This window comes from Nelusetta ayraudi, unplaced genomic scaffold (assembly GCF_046127955.1).
Source record: "Nelusetta ayraudi isolate G7.1 ecotype Tasmania unplaced genomic scaffold, CSIRO-AGI_Nayr_v1 ptg000006l, whole genome shotgun sequence".
In the NCBI taxonomy this organism is placed as follows: domain Eukaryota; kingdom Metazoa; phylum Chordata; class Actinopteri; order Tetraodontiformes; family Monacanthidae; genus Nelusetta; species Nelusetta ayraudi.
The window spans coordinates 3,327,501-3,344,484 of NW_027466056.1; the positions used below are offsets into that span (position 1 = coordinate 3,327,501).

Genomic DNA, 16,984 nt, shown 5'->3' on the forward strand with positions numbered 1-16,984 from the left:
GAGAGAGAGAGCGAGTGTGTGTGTGTGGCATGGAAGGAGGGAGGGAGGGATGGAGGGATGGAAATGAATGAAGGAGCGAGAGAAACGGGGGTGACCTGCTGGCAGGAGAGAGAGCGGCTCATAACCAAAAAAGGTCGTGCTGGCGGGGGGGCTTGATCGCCCGAGCAGCTGCGAGGTGAGATAATGAGAGGAGAAGTTCTCTCCTTTTTCACCCCCAGCACCCCCCAACCCCCCCCACCCCCCCCCTCACCCCGGCGTCGGACTCGCGCAACGTAAAAACACGACGACGTTGTAACGCGGGGAAACGTGACTACTGACTAATTGCCAGAAGAGGAGGAGGGAGAGGGAGGGGGAGGGGGGGTGGGGGGTGAAGGAAAGGATGGTGGGATTGTGTGCAAGTGACAGCAGGGCGTGCGCGTGTGAGCGCTCATCAAAGCGGGAGGGAGACTTTTTCTTTTCTTTCATATCTTTTTTGATTGTTGTCGTCCCCCCTCCCTCCTTCCACCTCACCCCCTCCTTCCACCTTGCACCCCCCCCCCCCCGACAGGAAGCTCGTGCAGCTGTTTGTTGTTTTTTTTCCCTAATTCATTTCTTTCAGTGCGAGCCGCCTGGTTTTGTTCTCCGATGCCCATTCGCCTCCTTGTGAAGGGCCGCTGACGGCCCTGTGAATGCCTGACGGTGGCGCCGTCACTCCTGAGATGCGGAGGGTGGGGAGGGTGGGGAGGGTGGGGGGGTGGAGGGCATAAAAAACAAACAATAAAACGATCAAAAAAGACAAGAGGCGGGAAGTGACGGCGGCTGAAGGGGGTGGATTGATTTTCTTTTCTGTCAGACTCCCCCCCCCCACCTTTTTTTCTTTGCTCGGAACCACGCGGCCCCTTTGTTAGCGTTAGCACGCCAGTAGCGGAGGCCAGTACAATGAGCCTCTCGCGCTCTCTCTCTTGCTCTGTCTCTCGCTCGCTCGCTCCCTTGTGCTAATAATTGCCTCCTTCGTCTGTTATTGCCTCGGGAATCTGCGCTCCGTGCGCCGTTATTGTGCGGCGGTGGCGAGGGAAATATCAGGAGTATTCAATTAGGGAGGGGGGGAAGGGGAAGGGGGAGGGATTGGGGGCGGGGGGTGGGTAGCTGACGTGTGGGAAAATTTGTAATTTCCCCGACAGTGATTGATGGCGGTAATACGCGGCGGCGGCGCACGAGTGCAGACGATGCGAGACTGCTGTGGGAATAAGACCCCACCCCCCCTCTTTCTTACCCCTCCCCACCACCATCATCATTTGCCGCGCTCGCTGCTGACTGGCTGAAACCCGCCCCGGAACAGCTGCCACACCTGTCTGTGTGTGTGTGTGTGTGTGTGTGTGTGCCCGCCAGCAGCTATGCACAGTGGCATGTAATGGGGGGGGGGGGGGAGTTGGTCGAGGTGCAAAAAAAATTCTATAAAAAAATGAATGAATGAAATTGTCGAGTTCGCTGCACTTTTTCCTTTTTGATGATTTTACGTTTCCCGGTGTGTGTGTGTGTGTGTGTGTGTGTGTGTGTGTGTGTGGGGGGGGGGGGGGGTGGCGCTAGGGTTCAGCGTTTAATCATCAGCTGTCAAACGAAGGAGGATGCTGATCAAGTGCTCAGCAACTCAGTCGGGTCGGTCCAGCAGCAGCAGCAGCAGATGGATGGCTGGAGGGTTTTGGTGACCCAACTCATAGGAGGAAAATATATATCATGGGATTTATTGTGGAAAACGTGGTTTAATGTCAACTGATAATGAACCAAAGCAAAGTTACAACAAAAGCAGTGCCTTTGAAGCCCCATGGTGTTTAGCTCTCTATTGAAAGAGTCTTAAAACACTGAGAAAATGGATGAAATACAGCGACTTTTTATTGACTTGCTATCAATAGAATCTCTTCAAGTTTGACGGGCCGGTTTAAGAAGCTTAATGGGCCGCACACATGGCCCCCGGGCCGCGGTTTGCACATGCCCGGGCTAGCTGTTTGAAAGCAGTTGAGCTGGGTACCGAAGTTCGACACGTTTGTAGCTCCAATCGTATTGAATATCAGAAAATTAAAATCATCTGTCAATGATGTATAAGTGACGGCTCTACAGTGGCTCCTGATTGGCTTTCGCAGGCTTGAAACTAAAGAGACTCGCAAACTTTTGTTAACATGAGAGTGAAAATTAGCGACACACCATAGAATTCTAACTTCTGACCTAACTTAATAAAGCTGTTAATAAAGTTAGATCTAAGCTTTATTAAGTTAGATCTAAGCTTTATTAAGTTAGATCAAAACTAAAACAACGAAACATTTGTGCAAAATAAAGGGAACACAACAATCTTGTTTTGGAAAAATTCCGGATTTGAATCACCCGTAAAAGTTTTGTGCTGTGATTGCAGTACTTTTGCTGCTGTTCAAATGAGTTTCATAAAATCTTTTCAATAAAAAAAAAAAAGCAGCATTCTGGAATTGGAATGGTACCCAGCCCAATAAAACAGCAGCAGCAAATTTTAGAAGCGTAATAAAAAAGGCAAATTTAATTTGTTACATGTCAACAAAAAAAAAGATTTTTTTTCCAACGCCGTTCAGTGCAACTCATTTTAACAGTGCCTCCGTAATGCTAGCCAGCCGTTGCCTATGCGGCAGTCAAACACAATTAGCCGCACGGCAACAAAGTGGCCCCACACATTTTCCACCAGTGGGAATACCAGGTCGAAGTCCAAGGTGGCTTCGGATTTTTGTGCCAAGAATTGCAGGCAATTTTTGGATTGAAATTGGAAGTGAGTATCAAACAATTTGGAATGGCACCCGATCAAACAGCAGCAGTCAATTTTAGAAATGTGATTTAGAAAAAAACGCATATTTAATCTATTAAACGTCAAAAAAATGTTTCTGAAGAGAGTCGTTGCCTCTAGCGTTGCTGCTAGTGTTGGCTAGCATGCTAAAATAGCTCAATTTGCCATTAGAGTCAGAGTGTAAGCTCACAGCGGGCGTGGCGCGGGTGCGTTTCAGAAGCGTCTCAGAAGCGTGAAACCGCACCGCTCGGGTAAAATACGCCGCCGTTTTTTTCACGCTTCATGTGTCACCACTGCGTCAATCGCAGCAGGTAGAATCGTTCAGGCAGGAAGTCAGTGATTGGAAAACGCAGCGGACCTGGTGGATTTTCACCATGAGGCACAATGTGCTGGACTATGTGCCGTATTTTACTGTGAAACGTCACCGTGACGTATCGGCTTCAATACCCTTCAGTTCAGCTGTCAATAAACAATGGAGCAGAATTCACCTTAAATCTGAAACTATGATGAACAAAATGCAGCTTTACTTTAAATACCTGCATTTTGTATGAGACCAGCGGCTCTTGACAAACTGTCGGGACGGGCAAAAGAGTTTTGTTACACTGCTGTTTTCTTTAAATACATGTGTAACCATGCCGGGTTGTTGCGCGAGCTTGCAATCCTCGCATGAACCGACGGAGCTGCCGCGCTAGACGCCCCGCTAGACGCCCCGCTGGGAAACGCGCTTGGTGTGAGAAGGTACGGAGCGCTGCGCTTCCCACGCGGCACCGCGGACGCGTTTACCGTAAATTTGGAGGGGGGGGGGTGTCACTATTACCTGCGGAGCTGCTGGAGGCTGGGGGGCGGGGGAGGGGAAGGACTCCTCGCACACGGCCAGGCTCCGCACCAGCTTTAGCCTGGTGTTGGACTGAGGGATGGGGATAGCAGGAGGAGGAGGATGGAGGGGAGAGGGGGAGGAGGGGGAGGGGCAGTTAAAAACCAATGCTCGAGCGTCAGGGGAAAAACAACAACAACAACAAAAAAACACCAAGAGGCAGCCGAGGGGGTCGGCGGGGGTCAGTCGGTCCCGGCTGGCATAGCAGCATCAATCTGTGAGCGCACAGGTGTCAAACTCTGGCCAAATACAGTGATTGGCCCCGTGAGGTGTGATACACAGCGCACGTAACATCTGATACTACTAATCCCATAATGCTCGACTGGTTATTTTGGCGCATCAATCAAGCACAGGACATTCATCAGAGGATATTATTATTATTATTATTATTATTATTATTATTATTATTATTATCATTATTATTATTATTATCATTATTATTATTATTATTACTACAACTGTGGACATCTAAATCAGAAGGCTACAGATAAAAAAGGGGGTGTACGATTTTTATTGACATTTTATTTATTTTGATGAGTTTTTTTATTTGAAATTATATTTTGCATGCGTGTGATATGAACTTTTTTATTGTAACAGTATTATTTGAGTTTGACACCCCTGCGCGTAGCGTATTTGCATTTTGAGCGACACGACTGTAAGAAAAAAATGTCAACTTTTCCTCATGAAGAACACGAAGAGCAATGCAGCAGGCACAGCATTCACGTCCCTTATTCTATTTTATTTCATATTATTTATATTTCTGACACAAACAACCAGGTCATGCAACACGCTGACAGCGGCTTTGATGGGAAGCAAAAAAAAATAAAATAAAATAAAAAAAATTCCAAATAGCACAATTCCAAGTGCATCATGGCAGGCGGCTCCCAGCATGCACTGCATGCATATGGCTAGTGTTAGCCTTAGCGTTACCTTGGAGTGCTTGGCCGGCTGTCCGTACGTAGGGAGAGGTGCAGAGGAGGAGAGTAAAAATAAATAAATAGATATATATATATGTTTCTATAAATAAATAAATAAAATAAACCAGATGACCAGTGGCTCTCAGAGAGAGAGAGAGAGAGAGAGAGAGAGAGAGAGAGAGAGAGAGAGAGAGAGAGAGAGAGAGAGAGAATTAAATATGACTGGCCTACATTTATTTTTATTTTCTTTGTGCTTGCGTGCGCTAGCAGCGCTGCGGAAAAAAGTCAAATGTTAAACAATTCATAGCAAGAGAGCAAAAAGAAAGAAAAGTAAAACTACAACACACTGGAGTTCTTTGTTGCGTTTAAGTCCCAAACTGGAAAAAAAAAAAGAACAGATACGGAACAAAACATTTTTTTAAGAAGCATTGATATGTGAAAAAAAAAAAAAAAACAACAAAAAAAGATTGGATGATTCCAATTTGGAAAAAAACAACAACCTTGGGTTGCTGTTAACACAGAGTGTGAGCGCGCGCACACAGCAGAAAACAAAAGCTAGCTGCTGCAGCCCGTTAGCTGTTTTAAAAAAATCATTTTTGCAGTGTGTGTGTGTGTGTGTGTAAACAGAAGGTTTTGCAGTAGTTTGATTTTTTTTTTGGGGGGGGGGGCGACCTGGCAGGAGCCATTTTAGTCCAGCAGGTTGTAACGGAGCCCAGTCCTCTGATTCCTGCTGCCAGCGCACACACACAGACACACACACACACACAGACACACAGCCACACACACACCTGTCCTCTAAAGAATCTAAAGGACAAACCTGCCCCCCCACCCCCTCCCACCCCTCCATCAGCTCCAGGGCTGAATGACACCTATTAAAAAACAGAAATTGAAAGGGACCGCTGTTCTCCCCCCTCCCCTCTATATCAGAGGCGTGTGTGTGGGTGGGTGGATGGATGGATGGGGGAGGCGCCTGCAGAGGGGTGGGGGCGGGGGGGTGAGCTGGGACCGCCAGCACACTTCTACACCACCGCCTAATTGAGCAGGGGGGGCGAACAACGCCAGGAGGAGATAGAGGAATGGGGGGGTGAGGGGGAAGAGAGGGAGGGGAGGGGAGGGGGGGTGTCCAGGGAGGGGGGTAGCGAGAGGGGCAAAAGGTGGGTGGGGGGGGCTGGAGTCAGCAGAAGCGGGCCGGCCGAGCGGCCACCTGTCCCGCCACAGATGGCGGACGGCAAAGTCACCCCCCCAACTGCCCCCCCCCTCCTCCTGACACCTCTCTCTCCTTACCCACAATGCACCTCCCTCCCTCCCTCCCACTTCCTTATCGGCGCCCTTCGCCCCCCCCGACAGCCTTTTAGCCGCCGCCCAGAATTAACTCAACCTCTAGCAACCAGGAGGGCGGAGTGGAGGGGGGGTTCCAAGTGCCGTCAGCAGTTCTCGGGCTGTCAGGAGACGGGTGGTGGGCTGGAGTGGGGGGGGGGTAATTACGCCTGGCCGAGTTTCATTGTAAGGGTGGAGGTGAGAAACAGCAGGTGGATGTAGAGATATGCATGCATGTGTGTGTGTGTGTGTGTGTGTGTGTGTGTGTGTGTGAGAGGGAGAGAGAAGTCATTTTAAGGTGAGACTCGGGCAGCCTTGCCTTCACAGAGCAGCTGATGAGAGGAGCTCTCACTACCGTGGGTTCAACTGCAGGGAAACACAACGCTCTCAATTTTTCTGTAAAGGAAACAGACGTTTGGTTTTCTCCGCGGGGGACTGGTGGGGGAGGTGGATACTCCACTGCCCCCTGTTGGCCTCGAGCGGAGGTAATGGGGGCGATCTTCACTCGTTTCAGCGTCAGTTCTGAGAGTCGAGGTTCCTGACGCTGAAAGAAGGAGTTTGTCTATGAATATATTGAAATAGCTATCGCACAAAACACGCAAGCCTGATGCGGTGTTTCATTTTCAACACAATTGAGACCCACTGACGGTCCTGCTCCACTGACACACTGAGGCAATCATTCCTCCAATTTCTATTTTTAACTTTAAGCCGGACTTTTATCTCTTTTCATACTTCAGTTTTGAACATTGCAGGCACAATTCCCTCCTCAAGCTGCTGTAAATGCACATTTCTCCTGGAGGTCAGTAAAGCACCTGTCTACCCATCCATCCATCCATCTATCTATCTATCCATCTACCCATCCATCTACCCATCCATCCATCCATCCATCTATCTATCTATCCATCTACCCATCCATCTACCTACCTATCACTGAGTCAAACCAAGTGAATCATTCATTTCCTCCCCACTCACCTCCCACTGCCATGACTCCTGCTCCCTGAGCCGACGGAGACACAGGAAGTGGACCAGATAAGCCGGGTCCTGATCTCCAGATTACCCCTCCCCCCACCCCCCACCTCGACTACGATCGCCTCCCGATTGGCCTGAATCCCACTTCTGGGGCCGCGGCCAAACCAGATCAAATCATCCTCCCACCACTTCTCCCTCCTCCACCCAAACTCCTGGAAGCCGTTCGTTCATTCGTTCGCTCCGTTTCCTCCCTCGCTGTTCCATTCCTCTGTCTCGTCCACTTTCACATCTAACAATCCCGCTGAATTTCTTTTTTTTCCCTCCTCTTCCTCTTCCTCTTCCTCCCTCCGCTGGTCCCAGAGCAAATTTACGGCGGTGACACGGAGACCTAATTAATTAGCAGTTTGTCTGAAATGATCTCCCTCCATGGCCCCCCCCCAGGGATTCGAGGGTGGATTCGCTCATTTTCCACATCCATTAACCATCCCTCCTTCCGCCCCCCTCCCCCCCATGGAATCTCTCTAAGTGGCAGATGGGGAGTCGGGAAGAGGCCCGAGCGAGACCCCCCCCCCCTTCTATTATTTTAAGGGATCGGGGGGCCAGATTATACATTTCAGGGACAATTTGGCCTGGCAGGGGGCGCCGTCTCGGGCGCCGCGGGTGACAGCGGCAGCACCGTCCCCCGCCCTCACACCCCTCCTCCCCCAAACACCCCCCCGGGGGGGTGTGGTGTTTGGGGGAGGCGCTCACTAGCTGGAGGGGTTTTTTGACGTTGACAGCCGAGCGAGGCCGATCGGGAGAGAAAGTGACAGCGGCAAGAGTTCTCGGCTGCTGACGAGACGGACTTTTTCTTTTTTCTTTTTCTCCCTCGTCGGGGGGGGGGGGGTTTGAATAATAATGAAAAAAAAACGCCTTGCTGGTGTTTGTTTCATCGCGTTGTAAAAATCTTCCTCCAGAGCCCAAACGGGTTTTGCTTCAACACACAGCGAAGCTCAACGCTGTACAATACACAACTTCATATTGCAACACGAGCAAAATCCAATTTCCAATGAAGAATAAAAAATATAAAAACAAAATAACAATAAACCAATGAAGTAATAATAATATCCTTCAATGATCGTCCTGGCCTGATCGAGCAGAGCATTCTGGGATTTGTAGTATTAGCGGAAGTTGTGTTGTATACTAGCGGCCGGCCAGCGGCTCCAGTAGTGATTCTTTATTGACAAATACAATGACACTGCAGGCCACATTTGGCCCACGGGCCAGAGTTTGACACACATGTTCTAAACTACCTACCTAGCATCTCACCTGCGGGCCAGAGTTTGACACCCCGAACGAGACCAATCACAAGTGTCCTTTACCTGTGCACTGTCCCTCTTGCTGTTGACGGGCTCGTCTCTGGCGCTCGGCGACTTGGTCCGCTCGCCACCTCCATCGACCTTCGTGGCTTCCGTGTCGGCCGTGTCGGACATTCTCATGGCAGAGTCTCACTGGGAGCTGCTGGCGGATACAGACAACCTGCCCGAAGAGGAGGAGGAGCAGGAGGAGGAGGAGCAGGAGGAGGAGGAGGAGGAGAAGAGAAACAAACTTTCAATTTGAGTTTAAACCCGGCCAAGGACGTGTTGAGGTGCGAGGAAGCCTTTCGTCTTTAGGACTGGCAGATTTTTAGAGGCGTGTGTGTGTGTGTCTGTGTGTGTGTTTGTGTGTGAAGGGGCCAGTTTGTCCTCATTATCCCCGTCTAGAAGGCAGAGTGTGAGTGACCGGAGGTGTTGTTTTCATACCGGCGTGCTGCGCCATTCATGTCCACACACACACACACACACACACACACACACACACACACACACACACACACACACACACACACACACACACACACACACACACCTATATATTTCAATATATGTGAATACATAAAAAAACAAAATCTATTTATGAGGGAGGAAAAACAAAACCTGCATCATTAAAACTCTTTGAAACAGCACCTGCGTCTCATCCTCCTCGCGCTCCGTGTCATTATTTGCTCCCCGGTAATGACTGTTTACTCTGCCTCAAGTTTGTTTTTCCCTTTTGCCACCTCTCATTAAAGGGGGGGAAGAGGAGGAAGGGAAACGAGAGAGAGGGAGGGGGAAAATATATATATATGTATATATATACATATATATATATATATATATATATATATATACATATATATATATATATATATGTACATATATATATATATATATGTACATATATATATATATATATATGTACATACATATATATATATATATATATATATATATATATATATATATATATATATATATATATATATATATATATGTACATATATATATATATATATATGTACATACATATATATATATATATATACATATATATATATATATATATGTACATACATATATATATATATATATACATATATATATATATATATATGTACATACATATATATATATATATATATATATATATATATATATATATATATATATATATATATATATATATATATATGTACATACATATATATATATATATATATATATATATGTATACATATATATATATATATATATATATATATATGTGTGTGTGTGTGTGTGTGTGTGGGTGTGTGTGTGTGTGTGTATATACACATAGTGGTATCACTTTATTGTGACTTTGGTTTGAAGTGAGTCCGGAGACGTGAGGAGCCTGATGAAGTGCGACGGAGCCAAAATGGTGGCCGTTTAAACTTCTTTATTTGTGTTTTTGAGCTGAGGTGGGTGGAGGCAGCAGTAAGAGGGTGGGGAAGTAGTGGGGGCGGTGGGGGGTTGGTGGTGGTTTGAGGGGGGGGTGGGCATCAGTCACTGACGTCTGTCTGCAGCATCGCCTCGCAGCTCCGCAGCTGTCGGCCGACAGATGACAAGGCTGGACGAATCACAGCAGGGGGTTGGGGGAGCGGGTGGTGGGGGGTTCTGGGTCATGTGACACCAGACGGTTTCAAACGACATCAGACGCCGTTCGGATTCTGAGAGAATCAATCAGTTGCGGTGGAAGGAAACTTCATCCAGCGCTGATAAAACTCTTGATAAAACTTCGTCATGCGTTTCTAATTTCAACTCGGCTGCTTGACTTTCTGACGGGGTGGAATTAATTTGGGTGTGGAGTGAGAAAAAAAACAAACACCTTGAAGTCACGCAAACGTGAAGTAGAAAAGCTGCACGCAAAAGGGAAAAAGAGCAACATTCAGCGAGCGTGTTTTAATGACGACCCTCAACACCTCAATATTAAAAGCCCTGAGAGAGATATTAGTTCACAAAATACAGGAAATAGCTTTTTTAATTGGTCGGGCTCCCCCTGGAGGCAGAGGGGAGGAGCGATGCTCGTCGGCTGCATCCCATCAAAACCACAGCAGCGCCTCATCCAGCCCCAAATTTGGCTTTACGCAAACCCACACACCCACACGCCTTAGAATCAAACACCATGCTAACAATGCTAACAACGCTACCGTGTGCGCGTTTGTGTGTGTGTTTTTCCCATTTCATATATATGTGCGTGTGCGTGTGCGTGTGCGTGTGTGTGTGCGTGTGCGTGTGTGTCGACTTTAGGTTCGGGAATATCAACTTGAGGAATAATCGGAAATGTCCAAAATCTGCTGCTGCCAACATTCCGAGCTGCCGCTTTTTAAACAGGAACGCCGTCCCGAGAGCGTTGATTTGACATTTTTTACACGCTTGCCTTTTTATTTTTAAGCATGATGGAAAAAAACAACATTTGTGCCGCTCTGTGACCTCCTCTTTGTCGGGATGAGGTGGAGCGACTTCATCCCGCTGGTACGTGACTCCCCCTAATTATGTGCAGCCGAGGGAGCGGAGCCGCTGAAACACATGGGGGGGGGTTGGGGGTTGGGGGTGCGTGGGGGGCTTGGGGGTGTGTGTGTGTGGGGGGGGGGGGGGAATCCGGGGGTCGACATCTGTTACACGAGCGCCGCTGATTAATGGGTTAATTAGAGACAAGCTTGTCAAAATTTAGCTCTTTGCACATCAGCGGGTGTGGGGTCGGGGCGGGCGGGGGCACTTGCGCACGTTCACGTGCACGCGGGTCTTCCACCAATGAGCGGGGGTGGGGGGTCTCTTCCTTCTAGTTGCCCGGGCAAATTGCCTCCTACCTGGCAGGAGTCTTCATCGAGGTTAGGACGGAAAAAGCGACGCCAACTTCTGGCTCGATACTGCAGAGGAGGAGGAGCAGCTTTCTGGATATTTACCTTCCGGAAGAGGGAGTGGGGGGGAGGGGTGACATTTTCCGTGAGTGACGCCTCTGGAGTGGCGGATGGATGTTTTCAAGAGGGAGTGGGGTCGGGGGGGGTAATGTGATGGACGGATGGATGGATGGATTCAGTCCTTCTCCTCCTCCTGAGATGACGAATGACGAAACGCGTTTTGAGCTCAATTTGGCGTCGGACCGTCGATGCGTTGAGAAATCTGCTCGACCCCTCCGCCTCACAGTGCCCCGACGTTTCGGCTCTGCGTAAATAGTGTTGAGTCCCATTAGAGGCTCCGTGTTGCGTTCAGGGAACGGATCAACCTCCTCCTCCTCCTCCTCCTCCTCCTCCTCCTCCTTCTCCTCCTCCTCCGAGCAGCCGCTCCCTTTAAAAGAGCAGCGCTGCATCAGGGAGTGTTGACTCTGGTCTCTTGGCAGCAGAGTCGCCGCTGTGGCTGAAGTAACTGAGTTGAATCGAAATTTGCGATATTTAACCGAGGTTTTTTTTTTTTTTAAATGATATTTGAACACCTGGCAACGTCCAGTCCAGAGTGAAATGAGCAGCCATAAAAAAAAATTCTTTCAGTGTTTCAAGAGTAATTTCAATAAAGAGAGAAACACCGCGGGGCTTCAAAGACACACTTTGTTTTAATGCCTTTGTTCCTTTTCAATGAAATCACATGTTTTCTACCCACCTTCCTGGGCAGCAGTAGCTGCTAACTGACCCCAGCTGGTTTCCAAAAAAAAACAAAACACCTTTCAATAAAAGATTTGATCTGACCCAGAAACCCCTGGTTGACTGTGAAAAAAGAGAAGAAAAGAAAGAAAGAGAAGCAACAGTAGCGACGTACTTGATGCGTAGCCGGCACTGGTGGTGGAGGTGGAGGAGGGCGTGGCCAGTGAGGTGGAGGGGGCGGAGCCTGCCGGTGCCGCTCGGGGCGTCTGGGCCCATGTCGGCCTCAGCAGCTGCGCTGGACGGGGAGCGGCGCCCTCATGACCCCTGCTGACCTGCGGGGCGAGCGAGAGAGAGAGAGAGAGAGAGAGAGAGAGAGAGAGAGAGAGGATGTTAGCTAGCGCTCGGGACTGACAGCAACTCTGTTGGGATTGTGAGGGTTAGAGGGTGATGGGGTGGCAGGAGGGTGGGTGGGGGGAGGGAAAAAAGAAAAAGAAAAAAAAAGTGAACGATTGTCCGGTGGTGTATTTGTGGGCTTTTTTTGCGTGCCGACGCTCCATGAATTATAGATGAGCCTGGAGAGGGGAGGTACAGCCGGGGCAAGAGGAGAGAGAGAGAGAGAGAAAAAGAGAGAGAGAGAGAAAGAGAGAGAGAGCCCCGCTGCCAACCTCTGCACAAAAAGATACAACAACGGCCAAAAAAAGAAGAAAAAAATACAAAATCAAGTGTTTTGGAATTCAGAGGGGGCTGAAAAGGGCTGGGAAAAAATGCGCTGAGCTGCAAAATGTCGAGAAAAATGAGAGACGTGAAAAAAGTTTGGCAAAAACAGTAAAAAAAATAAAAAAATAAAAATCAAACGCCACAGTCGGGCTGCAGGAGGAGGCGGTCGGTGGGGCTGCGCTGCAAACGTCCCCGATGCCGACGTGTGTGGGTGGGGTGGGGTGGGGTGGGGGGGCTAAAAAAAAAACACAAAAGAGGTTGTTAGCCCCGCTAACGCGTCGGTGCGCTAACTGAATTTTTTAGAGATGCTAAATTATGTAGCGTGAGCCAAAAAACGCACACTCACTCACGCACGGTGACGTATTGCACTATTCTGTGAAGTCTTGTTTCACCGGCAGACTTTTGGTGTGTGTGTGTGTGTGGGGTCATGAGTTGCCTTTGTGAGGAAGGTTCCGGATGCCAAAAGTGTGCGTAATTTTGACGAGCGCTTTGCGTGTTTTGTGGTCAATTTCAGCCTTTTTTCCTTCCAGCCTCACCGACATCCCCCCCCGCCCCCTCATCCTCCCATCCCTCCCATCCCTCCATCCCTCCCTCTCTCTGCCCTAATCTCCATCTCAGTGAGCGGGCGAGTTGCCATGCCGACTCTGGCACCCAGCAGTGCCAAGGGCCCGGCTGGCTGGCTGGCTGCTGCTGCCGACGCCGTCATGATGCCAGCAGAGAGAAGTGAAAGAAAGCGAAAAGGAAAAAAAACAAGAATTTTTTTTTCCCAGAAATTCATCCGGTTGACGTTTCCACAAAGTTGTGGGTGAAATTTGCACCTCCGCCTCCAGCGCAAACTGTGTGTGTGTGTGTGTGTGTGTGTGTGTGTGTGTGTGCGCACTGGACGGTGATGTCATGCGAGGAGTCTCTCTCCTCTCGCTCGCCCGCCTCAAATTCATCTCCCTTAATTTCTGTTCATTTTTTCTTCTCCTTCTAACTTTTGCAGCTCGCGGCCGTCGGCGCTACGTGTGTTTTTATCATTATTATTTTTATTTCACCCGCTCAGCAGGGTGTACGACTGCAGACTGAGTGCGCGTGCGCCTGTGTGTCTGTGTATGCACGCAAACGGCAGGCAGGAGGAAGCGCTAAAGACAATAGCTGGAAAAATAAAGAGAGACTCGCAGACTTGAGGAAACACCAGATCCAATAACGCCGTCCGGCTGGGATTTGATTTGCTAACGTCTTCCTTACTTACTTACTTGAACCCCCCCCCCACCCCCCCACCCCACCCCCCCCCCCTCTCGCTCCCGCCGTCCCGCCCTGCTGGTGCGTCACCGAAGAAAAATCATTTGAAACAGTCTTTTCTTAAAAAACAATTAGCGCTCCCGCTGCGAAAAAAAAAATGAAATTGTCACACAAAAGCGTCCAGCAGGGGTCAGTAGGGGGCCGCCTGTCAGCTGACGGCGGACAATTACGCTCAATGGCTGCGGCTAATGAGGAAATTTCTTTCCTCTCTTTTTTCTCTTCTCCAATTTCAATCGCCGTGGAGAGCGTTTTAGAGAGGCGAGCGCCCGCATTCCAGCGGTGTAGTGATTTTCTTCAACACACACACACGCACACTCCTACTCCCCACACACACACACACACACACACACACACACACACACACTGTGAAAGGCTGACCTTTCCCTCCCACACCTCCACTCGGCCGCCTTCCGCTCCTCTCCTGTGCCGCTCAGGGCTCTCGTCGGAGCTAAAACCGGCTCCACCGGAGGCGAAAGGACCCTCCAGACCCCCCCCCCCTCCACCCTCTGCACCCCCCTCTCTATCTCTCGCTCGCTCGCCCTCTCTCTCCCTCTCCACCAAGAGCGAGGAGGCGAGGCGAGGGAACGAGCGCGGGGGGCGGAAAAGAACAAGTCATCACCTTTCGCAGGATTTTGTGTGTCTGTGTGTGTGTGCGTGCGTGCGTGTGCACATGTGTGCGCGAGATCCAGCAGAAAGAAAATCTCAAAAAATTCAACAATAACGATGACAAGAAAGAAAAGAAATCCAGCAAGGAAACAACAGCGAACAAATGCTCGCTAATGAATTACAAAAATACAATTTTGTGTGTGTGTGTGTGTGTGTGTGCGCGCGCAGTAGCTCGAGGAACAGAAACAGGAGCGGCAGCCCTCTTAATAAAGTCGTCACCAAACAAACACTTCATTAGCTCGCTAATAGCGACGCACTTCTCTCAGCGCGGCAGCAGCGAAATTGATTTTGTTCTCTTTTTTTGCAGTGGGGGAAAAACTCGGCTAATCTCTGGGTTTTTGAAGCCGTTTTGCAGCTAATTGCGGTGCACTGGGGGGGGGGGGGACGTGCTGGTGGGGTGGGGGTAGTAAGGGGAGGGGGTTGTAATTGGGACTGGGAAAAGCGATTAGTGGCAAAAGCTTCTAGGAACCGTATGTTTTTTTTTTTCATGAGTTTTCACTGGATTTTCGAAAAAGAATGAAAGCAAGCTTTGGCTGAATCAGCAAAAAACAAACCAAAAACAAAATACACACAAACAGACAAAAAAAACAACTGCGGCTCTTAATTGCTCCCACGCGCTCTGCCTCCGGGTCGCGTGAGGCGGCACCGGGCGGCGTTAATAAATGAAATCCACAGCCTGAGCGTGTAGGTAAAAATCCATTAGCCTTCCCACAGGAGCCGCTTCCTTCCAGGGAATACCAGGCTGGGACAATTAGGCCAAACAATTTACCAAGGAAAAGAAAGACAAACATGCAAGACTTTTTTTTTTTTCTTTGCCCCCTCATCCAACAGCAAGTCTCTCAGCCGAGAGTCATTAAAAGTCCATTTGTAGGCAACACCTGCAAAACAAACAGCGAGTGGTGGTGGTGGTGGTGGTGGTGGTGGGGGGGGGGGGCAGCGATGAGAGGATGAGCCTGGCCGGAGAACAAAAGCAGAGTGAAGCCTCTTATTGGCTGATCTTAGTTAATTACCCCTCCACCTCCCACCAACACCACTACCTCCTCTCCTTCTCCCGCGACTGAAAAGTAGGACCTGGCAACCCGGCCATAAGGGGGGGGCGGGTGGTCGAAGGTAGGAAGATTTTTTTTTTTTTTTTTTTTTTTTTTAAAGACCGCACGCTCGCTTTCTGGCCGTTCAGACAAACACCACAGAAGAAGAAGAAGAAGAAGAAGAAGCAGAGGAAGACGTTGTTTTTTTTGAAAGGCTTGGAAAGCAGCACAATGAATAAAAAATCATACAGAGAGAAAATAAATGAATTCTGATCAGGGAGTTGAAAAAGAGACGGCAACCCCCGCCCCCCCAGGCTGCGGGACCTACCTGTCGGCCGGCGCTGCCCTCCGCCCCGTCGGCCTGCCGCGCCGCTTAGCTTCCATGGCGCCGCGGCCGTCGCTAACCACCCGGCTCCGGCGGAGGAGGGTGGGGTGGGGGGGTGGTGGCGGGGGGCTCGCTCGCTCGCACACTGCTCGACCGCTCGCTCGCTCGACCGAGTGAGGCTGCGAGGCGCCGCGGAGGGAGCGTAAAAAGGGACGGGGCGAGTGAGTGAGCGAGCGAGGGAGAGAGAGAGAGAGAGAGAGAGAGGGAGGGAGGGAGGGAGGGAGGGAGGAGTGGGTGTCACAAAGAGAGAGAGGGAGAGAGCGAGCAGGGAGGGGAGGGGGAGAGGAGCGCTAGTCTACCTGCCACGAGGCGTCGAGCCGGCAGCCTTGCTAGACGGCGGCCAATCAACAGCTGCCCCACCTCCCTCCCCCCCGCGTGATGTCACAGCCTCGGCAGCCAGTCACAGCGACTTCGGGGGGGGGGGGGGCAGTCAGCAGCTAAATGGGGATCTTCATTAGGTGGCAGTGCTAAGGGAGGGGGGGGGGCATCACGGGATAGGAGGAAGAGGAAGAGGAAGTGAAGGGGCGAGGGGTTGGGGGGAGGGGAGTATGGGACCAGGTGGAGAGTCGACGGGGGGGGGGGGGGGCTGGGGGAGCTGCCGGCCCGGGCCGCCGTCCCACTAATCCCCCCCCCCCCAACCCGACCCAGGAGGAGGGATGGACTGAAGTGGCACCAAAAGAGGTGGAAAAAATATAAGCGCGAAGACCAGGCAACACTTCGGCAAACGCTAATGATGATGATGATGATGATGATGATGATGAAGATGATAGTAATAATATTAGCAATAATAATGAATCCCTCAGTTTCACCTGCTGCAAGAAAAGAAGGTGTGAAAGGTGCCCCGCATCGACGCTCTCCTCTGGAATCTTCACCCCCAGCCCCCCACCCACCACCACCACCACCACCACCGTAACACCCCCCACCCCCCACCCCTCCTGGCCGGCGGCGGCGAAGGAGGTGATAATTGAGTCCTGGGGAAATGGGACCGAGCTGAGCCCAGGAACTGACGGTGCTGGCTGCAAGAGTCTCCAACTGCTGCACTGCAACCCCCCCCCGCATCGGCGACTGACCCGACCCTGGCGCCGCCTGGTTCCCAGCGACGGTACCGCCGGTTG

General features: G+C 50.2%; 1 protein-coding gene across 7 annotated transcripts in view; it reads right to left on the reverse strand.

Moving 5' to 3' along the window:
* The window catches only part of LOC142881563 (R3H domain-containing protein 1-like), a 41,262-nt gene that overhangs the window by 21,997 nt on the left and 2,281 nt on the right, over positions 1–16,984 (reverse strand). For 5 of the 7 annotated variants that reach the window (XR_012925603.1, XM_076015945.1, XM_076015958.1 and 2 more), the window contains exons 2-4: positions 11,965–12,121; positions 8,218–8,374; positions 3,597–3,686 (exon numbers count right to left, since the gene is read on the reverse strand). Coding sequence is in view for 6 of the 7 variants with exons in the window: in XM_076015945.1 (XP_075872060.1) it covers positions 3,597–3,686; positions 8,218–8,334 (207 nt within the window). In the remaining variant the exon portion in view is untranslated. Of the gene's footprint in view, positions 1–3,596; positions 3,687–8,217; positions 8,375–11,964; positions 12,122–15,812; positions 15,961–16,984 lie in introns of those variants that run through there. The other 2 variants (XM_076015925.1, XM_076015950.1) reach the window with 2 other exon arrangements.